This window comes from Coloeus monedula (genome assembly GCF_965178545.1).
Source record: "Coloeus monedula genome assembly, chromosome: 5".
NCBI lineage: Eukaryota > Metazoa > Chordata > Aves > Passeriformes > Corvidae > Coloeus > Coloeus monedula.
The window spans coordinates 1566226-1585443 of record NC_138785.1 but is presented as its reverse complement, the minus strand read 5'-3'; the positions used below and the strand labels follow the sequence as shown (position 1 = coordinate 1585443).

The 19218-nt window shown below is 44.0% G+C and overlaps 2 protein-coding genes across 5 annotated transcripts in view; one reads left to right on the top strand and one right to left on the bottom strand.

The window, feature by feature from the left end:
* The window catches only part of GTF2E2 (general transcription factor IIE subunit 2), a 28325-nt gene that overhangs the window by 5277 nt on the left and 3830 nt on the right, over positions 1 to 19218 (bottom strand). Inside the window, exons 3-9 of one of the 4 annotated variants that reach the window (XR_014226422.1) lie at positions 12556 to 12647; positions 12056 to 12163; positions 11299 to 11481; positions 10768 to 10861; positions 3517 to 3632; positions 2590 to 2848; positions 1492 to 1711 (exon numbers count right to left, since the gene is read on the bottom strand). Coding sequence is in view for 1 of the 4 variants with exons in the window: in XM_082282215.1 (XP_082138341.1) it covers positions 2729 to 2848; positions 3517 to 3632; positions 10768 to 10861; positions 11299 to 11481; positions 12056 to 12163; positions 12556 to 12647 (713 nt within the window). In the remaining 3 variants the exon portion in view is untranslated. Of the gene's footprint in view, positions 1 to 1491; positions 1712 to 1763; positions 2849 to 3516; positions 3633 to 4692; positions 4856 to 5060; positions 5174 to 10767; positions 10862 to 11298; positions 11482 to 12055; positions 12164 to 12555; positions 12648 to 19218 lie in introns of those variants that run through there. The other 3 variants (XR_014226421.1, XM_082282215.1, XR_014226423.1) reach the window with 3 other exon arrangements.
* On the top strand, positions 17715 to 18008 carry SMIM18 (small integral membrane protein 18; the record flags this gene model as incomplete). Its single annotated transcript, XM_082282217.1, has 1 exon — positions 17715 to 18008. One exon carries the CDS (start codon positions 17715 to 17717, stop codon positions 18006 to 18008), a length of 294 nt encoding a protein of 97 aa, XP_082138343.1.

The following is a 19218-nucleotide window of genomic DNA, read 5'->3' as shown; positions in this document are numbered from 1 at the left end:
TTCTCTAGTTCCACCACTGGACCTTTAAGAGGTCCTGGGAAAAAAAGGAGTGCTGGGAACATCTTTGTTTGGGAAACAAAACTCAACTCCTGAAGTCTACGCAAAAGAGAGGAGCTCATGCTCCTCTTCTTTTTGACAGGCTTAGAAAGTTGGGTCTGTTCACCCTGGAGAAGAGAAGGTTGTATGGAGACCTCACAGACCCTTTCAGTATCTGAAGGGGCCTACAAGGAAGCCAGAGAGGGACTCTTCATCAGGGACTGTAGTGACAGGACAAGGTGAAACGGGTACAAACTGAAAGAGGGGAAATTTAACTTAGATATATGGAATAAAGTCTTCCCTGTGAGGGTGCTGAGGCCTTGGCACAAAATACCCAGAGCTGTGGCTGCCCCACTCCTGGAAGTGTCCAAGGCTGGGTTGGAGTGGGTTTGGAGCAACCTGGTCTAGTGGAAGGTGTCCCTGCCCATGGAAGGGGGTGGAACAGGAAGATCTTCAAGGTCCCTTCCAACCCAAACCAGCCTGGGATTCTACGATTCCGTGTTTATTATCTGAACTTGTTTTCTACACCACTGCTTGTCTACAGTCGACACCACTAACAGGCCAATGAGAGCTTCCCTTCCGCTCTTTTTCAGATTTTACCCTAACAAGCTGCAAAACTTATTTACGCCCTTTCTACTGCTATTGTGGAGGAGAAGACATCCACCAGTGAGGCAAAGCATCTAATTCAGTCTTTCCAACTGGACACCACCTGGAGCCTGACAAGGCTAGCGCAGCACACAGAGGTCACAGTCACTTTCCCTTTCCTGCTCTCCTGTTTTTTGACCTAACGTATTTTTAATCTTTCAAAGTAGCTGGAGGCGTTTTCTTTAGACTCAGACTCTATTATCTTAATCACTTGAGCAGAGAAACAAAGCAGGTAGCCTACCTTACAGCCAGCTTTGGATCATAGAGAAAGGGCAATGTTATGTAAGGTAACTGGGAAGGTGCTCCATGAAACCCCTAAAGGTAGGAAAGGCAACTCAGAGCCCTGCTGTTGTCCAAGCATCACCACCAAAAAATCACTGCTCAAAAATGCACCAGATGGAAGGGAACTTTTCTTTCCTTGAGTGAAGATGACAGAAGAGAGGTGAACGGTTTTGCAAGTATTCTGTAGGTACTTAAAGCAGAGCTGTAATGGAAAACTAAAAAGCTCCAAGAGGAATTGTTTGTGCTGACCTGGAAGATAGAGGAAAGGAAAACAGTTTCAAAACAATCTGAGCAGCATGCTTTTATATATATATATATATATACATACTTCATAAGCATGAAATATATATATATATATAAAATAATAGAAGAAACCTCCTAATGGCATTTGGCAGCTCCTTAAACAGGGCTGACATGTGCAACGCTGGAAACATTGTCTGTTTCTCACAAGAGCAGACTTTAAAACCAGGAGGATAAATGCTGCACTTACAGAAGCATATTTCCCCAAGCTGACAGAACTTGTTCAGTGCGACAGCAACAAAGCCTCATTCTTCATCTGCTCACACGTCCACATCCGACGGCCTCTGCTCCGACCCCGGCTGCATCAAGCACGACAACAGCCTGTGCTCGAGCTGCCGTCGGTGGGGAGCTGCAGGCACCTCTTTTATCTTTGATCCTAACCCTGCAAGAACGGAGAAACAGCTCCTCTCCTGCAGTGCCATGAAAACAGGATCAGCATTGACCGACTCTGGTTCGGAACATAAAAATAAGTTATCAAGAGGACATGATTTGGCCACATTCCATGTAAGGCTGTGCTGCACAGAACATCAGGCATCTGCAGGGAGCTTGCATTTAAGGTGGTTCCTCCCCTCTCCCCAGCTATCATTAAAAAGATGACAGTGTTAGCCCAGAACAGTAAGTCACTGAGAGGATAAAAATATAGCAAAGATTCCTTTACCTCCATGAAAAGGAAAATGCAACAAGCACCAAAGCTGCCGATTCTCTCATTCTTTAAAGAAGCAACACTGGAAACCAGCATTGTAAATTTATTACTTAAAAAAAAAAGCTCCAGTATTACACTGTCGTTTTATTTCCCTCCTGTGCACAGAGCAGAACGTGCAACACACTTGTACCCACAACAGTGAGGAGACACTGCCGAGGGCAATTCCTAATAAACATTAGGAAGCTCCGGCTGCATCCCATCCCACAGCCTGCTGGGATTTTGGGACAGGGGGTTTTCTGAGTTTGAGTCTCGGATATCACCACCTTTCAGTAAAGCTCAGTCCCATGGCAAGGAAGAAGCATACAAACCGTGGGTGTATTTGACTGTGAAAGAAACTTTGCCTGCAGTGATTTTAGGAAAAGGTTTTCCTGAAATAGGTAAAACAAATGCTCTATTCAATCCCACTAGAAAGCCCCCTGTAAGTAATTCCAGGTAAATACCCATTAAGCAATGTAAAAGCAGAGTTAAGCACTGAGCAGGAATTCCTGCATTACATGCTGAGCACCATTTATCACCCTAGCCAACAGGCAACTAGTGAGAACCTCTTACTCTAAGACACATTTCCCATTAGCTAATTAAATTAACCTCTAAATTTAGTAGCTCATACTTGCTCTTAAACTGACCTGTTTCACCTCGGCAGTTGCTGGGGTGGGGGAAACACATCACATTATTATATACAGTCAGTCCTTCTGTGAGCAGACACCGAGCCCCAGCAGCAGCAAGCCCGTCTAGAAAGGCGCATTTGCTCCAGAATACAACCGCTCACTGCTTGCCAGGAACCACATCAGAGTAATCTTTTAATACTCCAACCAAGTGGTCATTGTGAGTCTTAAACCGGCGTTTCTTCTGAGAAGCAGGTTTCTTCCTCCTCTGAATGGGAGCCTGCAAGAAGAAACAAACAGGAGTCAGAAGATCTGTGACATCTGACCTGACGTGTAACACGGTGCTGGTCACTACTGCAGTGAAAGACGAGCCCCGACAGAACCAGGGCTGGGAAGGGAAGGGGAAGTGCTAGCTCCTGGAGAAGCAACGGCATCCAATTCCAATCCAGGCAGGGAGATGACCCTGGGGACGGAGCAGAGCCACGGTATCACAGGCACAGTACTAAAGCTGGCATTTTAAAGTGCAGGTTCCAAACCATCCCATGCAGCTACAGAAGCAGGTACACACCCTGTAGTCCTATCCACAATCCCATCAGGATTTCAAAGCTTTTTAGCAGAAAAGTTAACCCCCCCCCCACCTTCCTCCCAAAATACTACTACTCTTAATGTACTGTACATCTTCAAGCAAAAGCTTCCACTGTGGAGCTCATGGGGATTCCTGGCATTCGCCCTCTTTTGATACTGCTTGGATTAATTACACAGGCTCTAATGAGTCATAAAAGCACTGACTGCTGGCTGCAGCACTTGGTTTTTCCAGTTTTTAAAACTGGTCACACTTCCCCAAGCTCCACAAAGCCGTGCACAGGCTCACCAACACATTTTGGCATTAACGCTGCGGGGTCAGGAAAGGGGGGTTTCTTAGGAAGATCTATAATTTGTATCTCTTACTATTTTCTTTGGTCCGGTTTCTTGCATGGAAGAAATACCCTGTCGTTTCAGATACTCTTCTATCTTCTCCTCATCCATAGAATCCACAGGAATGCTCCTCCACAGCTTCTGGAATTCTGAAACGACAAACCCTGGTTTTATAACCCAGTGAGCAAACCCTGGGCAAAGACCCCACATGAAGGGAAGGAGAGAGACTTGATTTCAAACACTGAAACATTCTGGCACGTCAGTCTGTCACCACCAGCAGGCACTCACTCAGCACAGCCTTTACCCGCTCCAAATGCTGATGCACTGCCAAAAACACCCAAAACCCGAAAAGATGAAACTCCAACCAACAAAACAACAAAACACCCTCAAGCTAAACTGCTCTCTCCAATCAGTAGCAGCCGGAGGCAACCTGTGCTTTCCATGTTTATTTGCTATTGGAGCCTCTTTTAGCCTGGAATCTCTAGAGCTGTGTAGGCTGCGAATGAGTTTCACAGTTCCTGATGAAGGGCAATCACTAACCATAAACGGCAACTTCGTTTACAAATCTTCAGCTGCCACGGACTTGGGAGACTTGCCATCCCACGTCTAATTTACTGAAGGTTCAAGACATTTACTTCAGTGGCTCTGAGCTCGTTTATCACTGCAATATGATCCATACCGTGCTGCACAGACAATAAAGTACTAAAATTCCTCTGGTGTTAAAAAGAAGAGAGACACCTTAAAAACCACAGCAGCAAGAAAACAGACAGAGACAGTAAGTCTTAATTAGAGCAGCTGCCATCTGCCTGCACACTTTGTGCCTCACGTAAAGTTTCACAGAGCCTCTGGAATGCCTTCTCCAGGCAGTGGCTGGTACGATCCTACCTCCCTTCATTCCCCAGGCAGGGAGTTAAGATACATCCTGTCAGCAGGTCTGGCTAACAAACTATAAATAAAACACGAGGCACACATAGCAATGCAAGACTAAATTTTTCCTTTTATTTCCAGACAAATTTAGTATACAGTTGTCAAAACAAGCACAACCTCTGCATGCTTAAGGATCTGTCCTGTGCAGCAGGGGATGAGATGCTCCAGTGCCGGTTTGCCACGGATACCCCGGTTCTGGGCACACTGTAACCAAATGGGAGTGTACAAAATGAACGCAGTTCCTGCACTTGGAACAATTCCCTACCTAAGGCACCTTGTTTTTCTATGCAAATACATGCTTCGAGTCTCAGGTGTTTCTCTTCTTCCTGCTGCCAACGGCAAGAGGCTGTCCCAGCTTTCCAGGAAACAAAAGAAAGGAATTTCACCGGTGAAGAGTGACAGTGTTCATTTTTGGTAATGCAGTGGTTTTGAAGAGAACCAAAACCTGTCAAAACACCACTTTTGGTTACAGGGAGATAGCTCACAGCCTGTTTCTCCCAGAGGCTATCCAGCACCCTGGGATCAGTGTGCACATCCCTTAATGCAAGGACACTGCAGTCAAGACACTCTCCATCTGCTCATCCATTTTGAGGGGGATTCCAGGCTTTCAGCATAGCTGGCGGTGCCTGCTATCACAGATCATCCCTCACCTCATCCTGCTGCAGCAGGTGGAGAAAGTTTGTCCTCTTATTTATAGTATCCTGCTACGAACACAGATGATGTGTCTTCTCATTAGAGTTCAGGATATATGGACAAATACACCCTGGTGCAAAAAAAAAGGAAAGCTGAGGATAGGTGCTTAAGGTTAAACCGGTCTACATTCTTCTGGGGAACAGAAGTGAAAAATTAAACACTAGAAAATAAATGGTCAGCTCTTCAGGGATCAGCATGCACAGAAGTGCAGATCACAGTTAATATCTAACTACAGCGTTCTGCATTTCTTGTAGTGCCACGGTTATAACATCACTCCAGCTTCACATCCACCTTTTAAACTCGGCCAAGGAGTACAAATGGAACAGGCACCAAGATCCAAAACTGCAGAGCTAAAATGGACTTTACATACAGATAATTTAATCCACAAATTGGCCCCACCAGAGTCACTGTATCATATTCTGCAACTCCATTTAAAAACTCCTCCACAAATCAGGCTGCTTTCAGCACTACTGCTTTGATTGCAGTAATTGCAAAAGAATCTTCTTCCCATGCTGGAGCTCCATGTAGGGCTTTAAAACACTTCATTGCCCAGCAAAGAGGGAGTCACAACAACATGGAAACACTCTGTAATGAAGGACTGATTTGGAACTGAAAGTACAGGATAAAGGTGGAGAAGCACAGGGAGCTGCCACCCTTCAGTGCATATGAGCTGTCTGCACTTAAGAGTGTCGTCTAAAAGGCAAGGGAGATCCATCCATCATCTCATCACAAAACTGACTTGGTGTAACACCAGACACTGGGCTAAATGCGAGGTCTGAATAAAGAGAGCAGCTGGATGGTTGGCAGTGAACCATTTACACATTACCTGTCAGGTTTAACTCTCCAAGGACTGTGCCCCTATCAGCCAGGCAAAGCTTAGACCTTGGGAATACACTCTCTGAATTATTGTGACATCCTCTCTGAAATATGAGAACCTGTGGGAAAAGCTGGCAATAACTACAGCTCTCAAGAAACAACCCTCTGCATTTGTAGCTGTGGTACTTCTGCATCTCAGAAAATACACCCTTGACCTGACATAGGGAAAGATTTTTCCCGATTTCCTTGAGAAGCATTGGAAATGCTGTCACCCTGGCCTTTGCTGTGTGTCTGAAGAGCAGACAACAGTGGCAGAAGGCAGCTCCTAGGGAAGGTTTCAATATACCGGATCCATTTTTCACATTCTTTTCTCTGTGGACAGGGCACAAGGAGCTCAGTGCTGGTGTGAGGAGTGAGAAGGGGATGTTTGGAGCAGGAAGCTCTCCCTGCACATGCTGGCCTGCTCCAGCCAGGCATGGAGAACCGGTTGGGATGCATGCACTCCTGTAGCCACTATGATTACAGAGCACATTCAATTTTCCTTCTCCATGTCCTGTTCACTGCTACGTGATCTTCACACCATCACAGCACAGCCAAGGTGAACGACTTCTCTCAGAGACACTAAATTATTTTTTACATCAGCCAGAATAAAAGTAAAATGGCTACAGGAGGGTAAAAAGACAGCAAAGCTTCACCTGACTGCAGCAGGCTGCAGCTGGGCAAGCTGACAATATCTGCACGGCTTAGGCTGCTTTGACAAGACAGAGCCCAGAAAAAATCCCCAGGGGAGAAATTTCCCAAGAGTTTCTGGTCAAAGCCATGAAGGTGCTTTGAACCCTCACGGAGATTTGCATTTTCCACAGAGCTTTCAAGTCCTGATTCCAATGCAGATCTTGCTGAAAAGAGGCAGAAAGCTGTGATCCCAGTACTGAGGCAACTGTCATGAACAAATCCTATACACAGTATCTTGCAATCTGATCACTAAAACATTTTAACTCAGAAACTGGATAGAATCAACACTACTCACAGGCTGCTTCCTTGCTCCTCCCGAGAGCTAAATTCTGGTCTTTCGAGCACTGAGAGGAGGAAATGAGACCAGGAGCTGGCTGAAAAGCCAGTTTAAATGTTTGCTGACATCTCCAGCAACATGAAGTCTGCGTGCAAAGACTCAAAACAATGAGCTCTGACCAGCAGGAACAAACAGAGCTAAGCAGAGGGCGGCATAACAAAGATTTTGCAGACACCTCCTCTCTCCGAAATACCCACGGGCTAAGGATGCACGGTTACCTTGATTTTACAGCATGCAGAGGTGCCTCATAGATGAAAACAATTTGCACTGACATTCCCTGAGTGATTAAACTCTAACACACTTCCTTTCTATAAATGCTTACATTTGGGGAATGAAGTCATGGGTAAATGACTGCCTGGTGACTTTGGAGAGGCTTATCCAGCACTTCTGACTGCCTCACCTGCTCTTGCAGAAAGGTTGAGATGGTTGTGGAGATAAACTGATATATCACGCAGGTAATAAAATCTGCCAGAGATTAAAAACAGCTTAAAAATCTTCAGTGAGCCAAGCAAAAGCCGAGCAAAGAACAAAACCAGACAATAACAGTGTAGAAGGGAAGAAACAACAACCCTATCAGTCCCAGGGAATGCAGCACTGGATTTATACCAGAAGGAAAAGGTGCTTGATGTTAAAAATCTGTGCTGTCCCTGGACCACCAGAGCTGTAAGTCAGGACTGATCCCAAGCAGTTTTTATAGATAACATTATAGTTACACTTAAGAGGCTTTGGCTATTCTCTAAAGCCCTACAAAGGCGCTTAGGAAGAATTTTAAAAACATGTAGAATGAAGTATCCGAATTTTTTAGCATTAAAATACTTCCTATAGTGCATTCAGCCGGGAAAGATACAATCTCTAGCAGTTAAGCAATCAAACTGGCCTTTCAGCATTCAGCACAGGGGTGAAAGCCTTGTTCACATGCAAAGTGCTTCACCCCAGCACAAAAAGGCAGCGCTTGACTTGGCTGAAGCACCTGAAATCTGGCCCTGCTTTTATAAACATTTTCAGCTCCACACCACTGACAGTAGATTAATTAGGCAGGAAGTCCAGAAGGAACACATGCAATCTGAACCTTCCTTGGCTAATCACATAAAAGGAAGAACAAAAGCCGTTCCTGACTGCTAAAACCTTCTCCAGTACCCTTGAGATCACGATATATAAGCACCGCACCGCTCCGTTGCTGCGATACATTGGGATTTATTTTCACAGGGGGAGAAAGAAAAGCTTGTTCAGCCATCAAGGGCAGAGGCAGGCACTGCCAGAAAGCAGGTCCTCCCACTACTCCAGGCAGCGAGCTCCAAACTGCCCTGGCAGCTCCTCTCTCCCTGCTGATGGAGCTCAGGCAGCAGTGGGAAAGGACACCCGACTTTCCAAGGATACCAATCCCAGCCAACACGTGTTCTGAACTGGGATGTCATACGGCAGCATCGTGCACCGAGGAGCACAGAGACCTTATTTCTGAGGATAAACATTAAACTAGAAACATATTTTGAACTGTCATCGGCTGCTAGATCAAAGAGTCTGCCAACACTTCAAGGCTTATTTTGCAGTCTTTTAAAACTTCATTTTAACATTGCCAGAGATAATGAGCTGCAATAGCATTGCTAACGCAGAGACGTGTCAGAACTCATCCTGTACACAGACAATTCTGCCAGTGACCCCCTAAGAGACACCCTTCTGCTGCTCTGGAAAGAATCCTAAAGCAAAGCTGCCCGGGAAGGATGGGTTTCCTTTGTCACAGGATAACATGGTTGGAAAAAGAACCTGCTTCAGCTGCAGTAAGTGAGTGAATGTACTCAGGGATGTTTTCAGCACTGTGGCATATGCAGGTGGATCACAATATTCACAGAACAGAAAGTATTCTTGCCCCCTCTCAGAACAAAGCATCAAAAGGAAAACTAAAACCAGCAGGAACAGAGCAACAACAAAACATCACTTCTGGCTCAGATGGGAAGCTGCTGCCACCTGCGGATAAAAGGAAGCAGAGCCACCTTGAACTACAAACACAGCACAGTGGATCCCTTCAGGACACACTCTGCAGGCTTAAATGCCTTCCTTCAGCAGGAGGCAAGGCATTTAAAAGGGGTTTTTTAACCTCTTCCTCCCTCTGATAGCAATAGCTTGCATTGCTTGCTCCTAAGCACACACGGGTGTGCCACAACATGTCTTGTGTAAGAAGAGCCCTGGATTTATCCTGGCTGCCTGATGCCTCTGTCTACATGTTAACAAAATGGGCTCTGTTAGGAAATTTCACAGTTAATCCTGGAGTTATTACAAGCTAGTAACAACAGGGTAGAGACCTCCCTCTGATAACTCTTTTAGCATGGTTCGGTTCCTGCTATCTGGGAAAAAAATTTCACAAGAAAAAACATTAATTTAGCAACACAACTATGATACATTCAGTGGCTAAAACTTAAAAGCTCCGCCTTAAAAGTTACTGCAACAGCACTGATTTCTAAATGCTTTGGCCATGTTCAGACCCCCAAAAGCTGTGGGCTGATGGACTGAAGAGGCACTACCTCAACAGAATATCAGGGTTCATGGTAAACTCCTAAACATTTGGAAATCAGAAATTCCCCAGTGAATCCATTCTGCATTTTGCATCTAGTTTCACTGCCACTATCGAGAAATGACAGAAATTATTGTTTAAAAAGAAATTCAACATTTTGAAATTTTTTTTATATTCCTGAATGCTGTAGATGTCACCTCTACTTAATTACCTTTGTGAAAGAAAGCTGTTGTTACTGAGATTACAAGTGTGTACTCTCAGTACATAACAAATAGTTAATGATACACATCTCCAGCTGCTAAATTCTATTGGAAATACAGATTCCCTTGGAGGCAGGCAAAAAAATAAAGAGCTTTATGCATTCTCCTGTGGTCCTGTAAGTAGAATAGTTCAAGCTTGTATCAGAACTATTTTTTTTTACCATAATGTGATGCTGTGTGATGCAATGGCTTTACGTGTCACGTTACAAGAACAATACATTAACACTAGAAAGTGTTCAGTGTCATTGAGTCATTTAAACGAAGATCTTCTGACAGAGTTTGCCTCCCCCTTTCTGCACTTACAGGCACCTGATGTTGGCATTCATATCACTAATGGAACACACCCTGATTTCTGCAGTTAATATCTGTGCATAAACAAGTGTATAAAATGGCAACAGAGGATTTTACCGCTATTTGTGACACAGAAAACACACTGAACTTGTGGAGTCCCAAATCCACTCCAGGCCTGGACAGCAGCACTGCCCCACATCTGTGCTCTCCTCCCAGTTGTAACAACCCCTTCTCAAGAATTTTGCTCACATCTCATCCCTCTGTCCTTTCTCCTTCTGTTCCATTTGTGGCTTCTTGCTGCATTCATCAATAAAAGGCACATGGTTAACAAACTGGAAAAAAACCCAACAAAAATCTTGCACCCAGAAACTGTCCTTTTGGGGTTTTTTGGCTTCCCCTTAAGCAGCAAAATGTTAGATGCCATTTTAGTCACAGTGTGGTGGTTTTTAGTCTCTTCTGTACCGTTAGTCTTGAAGACAACTGCTGGATTCCTGGTGCTATGTTCCAATGTATCCATCACAAAGCAGAGGACACGACCACTGGACTCACTTGCTGGTCTCGTTTGCCTCATGTTAATATAAACATTCTCCTCACATCCGGACACACCTAATATTCCATTATCACCTTAAAAGACTGCTCTACCTGAAGACTGCTTATACACAGAGGTGCTTAAGATGAATTCAAACCAACTGTCATGGAAACCTATGTAAACCAACACCTACCTTCATCCACCGCAAAGTGACAGCTCTTGTCATTGTAGAAAAGAATTTTCTTCTTATCAGGGCGATTAACAAAGATGATCTGGTCCCCTAAAGCCTCAAAAACAAATGCAAAAGAACAACTCAAAATCACTTCGTTTCCAAGCTGAAGGTCTCCCAACTCCAACAGACCCAGACCTTGTGCTACAAAAAGCAACAACAAACTGGAGAAACCGCAAAGTAACCGGCCATGAAACAGATGCTAATAAATCAAAGATGAGATACAGAGGACTGAGGTCAAGGTGTGAAAGCAGAACTAAATGACAACAGTCAGAATGTGGGAGATGAGGAGTCTTTTGTGAGAAAGAGCTCTGAGAGCTGCGTTGAGACATCAGGGCAAATCTGAACGTGAAGGGTGAAATACAGAAAAGGCCACATGTTAGACCTGCTGAAACAGCTTCCAAGTTATCAAAAGAACAGAAACAACTCATGAGAAGACTCTGTCTTAGTCTCTCTCTTCCCTCTGGTAAGTGAACCAGCTGAGGTGCCCCTCACCTTTATGGCTTTCTGTGCATTGGGCAGCCCTTCCTCGATGTCTTCCAGAAGGATTCCTCCCAGTCCTCGTTGGTCATGCTTGTCCAAGAGCCTGAGCAGAGCCTTTTTGTCTTTCAAGTTGTACTTGGGTTTGAAAGCATACTTCCCATCCACAACTTCTATTTTCGGATTGTTGACTAGAGCCTGTAACAGGGACAGAAATTTCAACCCTTGAAAAAGTGCAGACACTTATTACATTTTTTTCTGGTGTGCTTTTGAGCACACGAGCCTCATGTTACAGCTGCCAGGCTGGAGGTTTGAGTTTTAAAGGATTTTAAATCCTTGGATCTTAGATCCACCAGCCTAGGCATAATTCACCACCACACAGCACCTGCAACAGAGAAGGGACCCAATTTTGGTGCTGCAGGATGTCTTGTTCACCTCTTCTCATCTGGCAAAAGTTCAGTGATAATTTTATATACGATTCTTGGGAGGAGCTCTTCCGTTCCATTTTGATACTCTGGTTCATTATGGAAGAAACCAGGAAATACCTTTTGAAAGACTTCAGCAACGTCAGGCTTCCCACACAACCAACACTGCCAGAGTGGAGGTTTCTGTTCCCCAGAATATTAGTACTGGCAGCAAAGGAATGCTACAGTCTGTCTTAGTAGTTTCTTCAAGGAGGGATTACATATTTAAGAATTTAATAAATGTGTGTAATTCAGGTTTATCAGAATTCTTTATCTTTAATGAAAATCTGAACATGTGGTTTCTTTACCTCGCTCATTAACCATTGTTTCTGTTTGAGTCCAATATCTAAATGCTGCGTTTCATCCAATATCTCTTCCAGGGTCAGTGGGTGTGTATCACCACGCTGGTGCCGAGTCTGGAAAAGCAAACAGGATCTATTACAGTTCTGTACTCACTTGATTCAGCAACTCAGCTACTGAAAAGTAACTAAGACTGGCACCAAATTACACTTTATTTTGATCAATAGCTCACGAATCCCAAAACCTGACAGCATCTTGAAATTCCTGCAAATAAACTCCATTATCTTGGTTGTACAGCGACCTGGGATAATTAGGATCTCAGTTATGGAACAATATACTGACAATTTAATTTACTGACAGCACTTTGAATTTAACAAGCAGTTTCTTGGAATTCTCACTCTTGCAGTAGAAGATTTTCAGAGGTTGAAATATTCAGCATTTTCCAGCTACCACAGGACAATAATTAAAGTATTTAAAACCAGTATTATTTTACACCAAAACACCATACCTTCATATAATTCACTATTTTAGCAAGGACTCCAAACTTGTAGCCAGAGCCTCCTGAAAGGGCTTTCAAGTTAAATGATCCATTGCTGTGATCTACAAAGAAAGAAAACAAACAATTAAAGGATGCTTCGATATCTCCCTGTTGGCTCTGAGCTCCATCACACTCTCACTCTACTTCCAGCAGCTTTTGAAACAACAACTATGGACAGAAACAGGAGTGGCAGAAGCAGCCACCCTCAGGACTCTGTCGTTGTGCACATCTTCATCCACACCCAAAGAGAGGACACAGCTCTGGAATACTTCTGAGCAGAACTCCGCAACTAAAAAGTTAAGAAAGCAGCAAGTGACTGCAGAGTTACTGCCATAAGAGAACACATTTGATTCAGTGGCTGAACATCCCATCATCATTTACACTACATTAAACCATGCTGAAATAATGCACTGCATTTGCTCCACCAATACCTTCCTGCTGCTGAGATGGAGGCAGAAAGCTTCCCTTCTTCCCAACAGGCACTCAGTGGTTACACAGCACATAAAGGAAGGATGTGATTTTTTTTATTTATTGTTTACAGTAGCTCTAGTGGAGAATTTATTAAACAGACCCATGTAAATGCAAACCAATTCAGCCTGGTGTGTTGCACCACTGGAACAGCAACTCAGAATCCCCTCGGTTGTCAGCTCTGGCTGTCTTTTATCATGAGGTTTGCTATCGTGTTGTTTCAAAAATTCTTGCAAGGTTGTTTATGACCATTTCATTAACGTCAGCTCTTAGCACAGCACACTGAACACAAATATCCACAAACCACTATCACAAGCCACAGGCTCATTACCAGCACAATATTGCTCAAACCTAATGGCAACAGTTTTTTTGAATTTCAGCTACTCCAGAAAAAGAATCTCTTTGTCACCACGGGGATATTTTAATCCACTGCTGATTTGAGGACAACAGCTATCTCAGGAGAGAGATGGAGCTCCTATTATTTCTGTGGAAAAATCAGTGAAGGGAGATAAAAGAACAGAATTGTGAAGCTGCTACACAACATCGTCTTAGAGGCTTTACACAGCACAATTCTAAAATTAACACAGAAGAATCACTGTAGAATCCAGCTACAGAGGAAGATTTTATTCCAGATACTAAATTAAGATGGTAAAAAGGAGGAAAATCAAAAGCCAGCTCCCCCTGAAAACAGGACCTATAGGGATTTTCCTCTACAGGGTTCCCTTTTAACATTAAAAATTAATGTCTATATAGGACATTTTATAAATAAACAGAAAAATCATAGATGTAATGAGGTCTGAAGTGACCAAAATAAATTCAGAGGTGCAACAAACAGTTAAGACAATCTATCATGTTTTTGTTCTGTCAATTGAATCAGGAAGATTATCTTGTTTAATCTGCCTGGCTGCAGCCTGCTACGGTTCATGACAAGGGAATCTAACCACACGGCAAGGCTGGAAATCTGCAGATATTAACACTTCAAACGTCACGGTTTGATGGCTGATTCCAGCACAAAGCAGAGCGGGGTCGCGGCCAACGCGCGCTCCCAGCGCGCTCCTCTGCTAACGAGCTCATCGCATCCCAAAAAACAAGAACAGGGAGGGGTTTGCTTCTTATTCCAGACAGTAAGAGTCATATTTATGAATGATTTACTCCTGGGGTTGAGGGCTTGATGCAAATGAGCACAAAGGAAGTTGTCAGCAGCATCGTGCTCTGGCCAATGGAAGGAAAGCTCCATCTTAGCTGTGCCATAGGCTGCACTAAAAAAAGGGACCAGAACGGCGCTCTCTCAGCATCCTTTCACACGAGAGGTAGGTGTGTATCATTTTATAACATTCTCTGAGGTTTATCTTGATTACTGAAAGAAAATATGTGTGTAAGCTGCGAACCTGTAAAAGCCTCTTGGAATCAGAATGATTTTTCTCTAGGCTGAGCAGGGTTTATCCCGCTGAACACGGAGGAGCTTGTCTTGCACGATCAGACAAGCACTTTCACCATCTGTGCACTAATGGAAAATTGATGACCACTCCATCTTACAGCAAAGCTAACACAACAAGCCAAGATTCAGTAAACAAAATGGATTTCGTCCTTACAGGGGAGGTGGCTGGTTTCCTGCAGCCTCATGTTCCTTGTGATTGATTCTATATGTTTTCACAGAAATGACAGCGGAAGGGCTTTCCTTAGAACAAAGACAGCTCCAGCTGAAACGTGAGAAACGTTACCTCCCGGGGGTATTCCGTAAATTAGGCTGTCTGTAAGAGATCTGTGTGTGTGGAAGAGAAACCTGTTCTAGAAATGTGGTAGACACTGAGGTAGGGATAAAATCCCGCTGCATGCTGTTACCTTTGGAAATACTGGAGCAGCCATCGATACAACGCAAACAGACGGGTTAGAACGCACCTGAGGTTTGTAAATGCTTTTACCCCGAGATGTCTGCTCAGTGCTTTCTTAAACAGGACTTCCTCAGTGCTGCATTAAAAGGATTTTTTGCCAGTCATTTCCCTCTACTCCATGAATATGATTTCAAATAAAGCTGTTCCTCTGCAGTGCCCAAAGATGCTAATGCTTTTAAATTAAAACCTAGTGCAGATATTAGAGGAACCAGTTCATTAAATATTTAACTCACTGCATTTTGGATACATACAATTGCTGACTTGATTACAAATAAGACTGGCTGATGAGACGAATCTGAACCGTGTCGTTACAAAATAAGTAAAACTGCAGGAAACCAGCCCATTTTTGACAGCTTTCAAGGACACTAACCTCATTAGCGCTGTTTTAATTCTGAACAGTCGGCAACAGCTGCTTCAGCCTTGTATTTTAATAATTACAGCAAAGAGTAGCTGATCTTTATCTGCCTTCCCTCATTCAAATCTAAGGAGATCATCATCATCCTCCTCAAGGGGCATGAACCACCTCCAGCACGGCATTCAATTCCACCTCCTGGCATAAAGACAAACATCTCTCCACTGTGCAAACCACTGCCCTATTGGTGGCTGTGGAGTGGGAAGGGCCTGGCTGCCCTAAGGGAGCCTGTGGAGTGGGGAGGGGCTGGCTGTGGAGTGGGAAGGGACTGGCTGCCCTAATGGAGGCTGTGGAGTGGGAAGGGGCTGGCTGTGGAGTGGGAAGGCAATGGCTGCTGCACTGCGCTGTGCTGCCAGCACAGCTCCTGCCTGGCCATGCCATGCCTAAGATGCTCCTCTCCTCTTGGGAACAGAGCTACTGCCTTGGCAGAGAGCTGTGCTGGCAAAGGGTGCAGGCTATGCAATGTAGACATGACAGGTTCCTCTAGTGGCCCCAGATTTTGATCACTTTTGAGCACTATAAATGAAAAAAACCTCCTCAAATTACTAAATTTTGCATCACAGAAACAGTCTATTTTTGTGCCTGGTGTTTACAGAGCGAGCAAACTTACGCGTAACAGATTCTAACAAAACCCTCAGTCTTAGAAATCTGTTTACAAAGTTCAAAACAAAACTCCTTTCTTTCCCAAAGGTATCATCTTGCCATTTAAACTACAAAATTAAATCCTGCTTATGTTAATTACTCCTCAAAGGGGACTCCAAATCCTTTTATTCAGCTCCCCCTTCTCTCTTTCTCTCATGGATTTTAAAATAAATCTTCAAGCCACCCCTCCAAAAACCCTTATGACTTTTAGCCCCGTAACAGGTTGGCTGAGTTTCCTTCCCACACCATGACCAAATCAAGCCACTCTCTTGAAGCCAGGACCTGACTCAAACCAGGAGTATTTTTAGCTTGGATTTGTTCTGTAAACTTTTGTTTAGGGAAAAAAAATCCACCAACAGCTTAATTAATCCCATCCATCTCAGTCATACTTTGTATATTCAATTACTAATTTGTGTACTCAGTTACAGATTTAACAGAGGAAACAGTAAGTTACTGCAACTGCTCCAGTAAGTGTGTGTATGGAATGCTAATGCCAGGAAGCTTCCCAACAACAAAGCTCTTGCGTTTCAATTTCAATCCATTAAAGACAGAAGGATAAAGAACAAAATGTGTAACAGTTGAACAGTAAAAATAAGACATAGATCACAAGCTGGTTTGGCAGCATGATCCAGGTTTTCACTATATCCTTTTCTTTAATAATTTCAGAGAATTAAGGACAGGTGCTCAGTCTGCTTTAAGTCAGCTGCTTTAGTAGACACCATCCACCACCATGTTCCACCTAAAAACTCCTTGCTCTTTCCTCAAGGAAATATGGAGCTCTGACTCGATCTCCTCCTCCCACATCCAGTTTTAAATTGCCTGAGGGATTCAAAGGTTATTACAATGTCCTACAGCCACACCAGATAACCAGAAGTTACCGCAGCTCCTTGGACAGTTTTTATTACATTAGACTACAGAGCAAAGGCAGATTTGCTGAAGCCAACTTCTTGCTTCATCCCCCCCCACACCACAGAGCAGTCTCTTCCTCTGCTGGGTGCCAACAGACAGCACTGAGGGCCAGGGTTAGGCAGAGTGGAAAACAAGAAATCAGAACTCCTCACAAAGGGTTGGGTTTTCCTTGTTATCCATGCCAATGACTATGGCACCACAAACAAGATTTCCAAACACTCTCAATGCCATCTGGGCAGCCAAGTTTCTCTAGCACAAACTACTCAGCAGTGCAAGAGCAGGGGAATGAACAGGCCAGGAAATCTGCCCTCCTGAAGTCCAAAGGGTTTTGCAGGGTGAACAAGTCTGTGCTAACAGGCAATTCCAAAATAATAAGGCCTTTCACACCATGCCAGTGCCAGCCTCAAGACTGATGATGGATGGGTGGTTGAAACCACTGTACACACCTTGAAAATTTAGTTTGTAGGCTTTCTGTTTGTGCACGTAATTGAAATAAAGCAGCAAAGCTCTCATTGCTGAATAACTTAACACCACATGATGCCTGCATGAACCAGACACAGCCAAAATAAATGTTCCAGTCCTATCACAAACTTGCACATTTGGAGTTTGATATTTGTGTGAGCAAGTATGAGTATGCAACAATACATGTTTATAGAAACTCTGAGCACTTAGTCTGAACTTAAGTAGTTACAATTTGTGATGAAAATCACAGCATGTCCTTGACTGACAGAGTCCTCAACAGCTTTGTTTTTGTGTTTCAGCTCCCAAATCTGTGACAGTGAGCATACTCAGACAACTCTTCAAGAATGGCAACCCTCAACAGCACTCACTGGAATGAGACTACATCAATTTCCCAGTATCTGGGCTTCCAAGTGCAAAAAATTTACCCTTTCCATGACAACTGGAACACTGCCTGCTTTGTTATCCTGATCATATTCATCTTCACTGTAGTTTCTCTGGTGGTGTTGGCTTTCCTGTACGAACTGCTGGACTGTTGCTGCTGTGTGAAAAACAAAACTGTGAAAGACTTGGAGAATGAGCCCAATCCCGTCAGAGCAATGATGAACAGCTTCAGGAAGCGTGAAACAGAGGTGGTGTAGGAAGCACTGAGCACCTGCACTTGGAGAACTTGGTTTGACACCTCGAATGAAGCCTCTTGTACCTTACAAATGAGCAAGTCATGTGCTTTTTTTCTTTTGGACTTAAATATCCACAGCTGCAATTCCATCTCTGGATGTGAACTGGAATATTTGGCAATGGTTTTCCAAGTGCTTAGCAGAAGGACAATCTATTGCAGTGTTACGGGGGGAAAAAAAGATTTTTGTTTTTAGATGAACTTTTGCTGTTTATATTGAGTGACTAGCATAGAGTTTTGTCTACCTGACCGAAAAAATGTTGCCTGACATGCATAAAACTGTGTTACTTAACTGAAGAAAACACTTATAAAAATGTTCAACAGTCTGATCACATTCAGTGTAAAGACAGCAGTGTTGTCCCACTGAGTCAACCAGACAGGGACAGGATAGACAGACAAGGGGTAAGAAAAAAGATGGGACAGAAGGGTTGAATGGCAAGGGACCCTTCAGGCAGGAGAGGATTGGGTGAATTCTAGCCTTCGGCAGCACTTTTTATTATGTGTTTCTTGCTTTTAGAAGAGAGGGTAGTGGGAGGAAAACTAAGCCAACATGAAATGTATCCCTAAAATGGTCTTTTCTAATCCTCCTAAGGGTAGTTTGACCTTTTCTTCCCCCACTTCTCCAGTTCCAGAGAACTGTTCTCCCCTTATTTCATACTCAGCCTGGCCAATGATTTCTGGGTGTCGAGACCTGAGTAACCCATTACCTTCAGAATATCTGACCCTTGGCACAAAATCCTGCTGGAAATAAACAGGGACGCTTCTCTGACCCAAGGCCGTTGCTTCCATGCGATTGCAACGCTACAGGGAGTTGGACATGCTGGATCTATCATCCCTATCCCAAACTTTCAAAGCTAAACTGGAACTGATGGGAGTTCTTGCCAAGGAACACAGCCAGATGGGCCACAGACCTCCCACACCGAAGAGGGGGATGTCACCCAGCCCACATGAAGCTTTCAGGTGCCAACATGTTTCACAGAGGAGGCCACGCCAGGATCGGCGCTGTGCTAGAGAGGGCTGCTTCACTTTGCACAAGAGAATCTCACTTTACTTCATCTGCCTGCTGACACATCCCAGAGTTCACACTCACCCCTTCCTCACATCCTGAACAGAGACCTCTCACACCTCTGGCTCACCAGGTTGTTCACCCTCTGTAGCTGTGTTGTGTCTCTGAT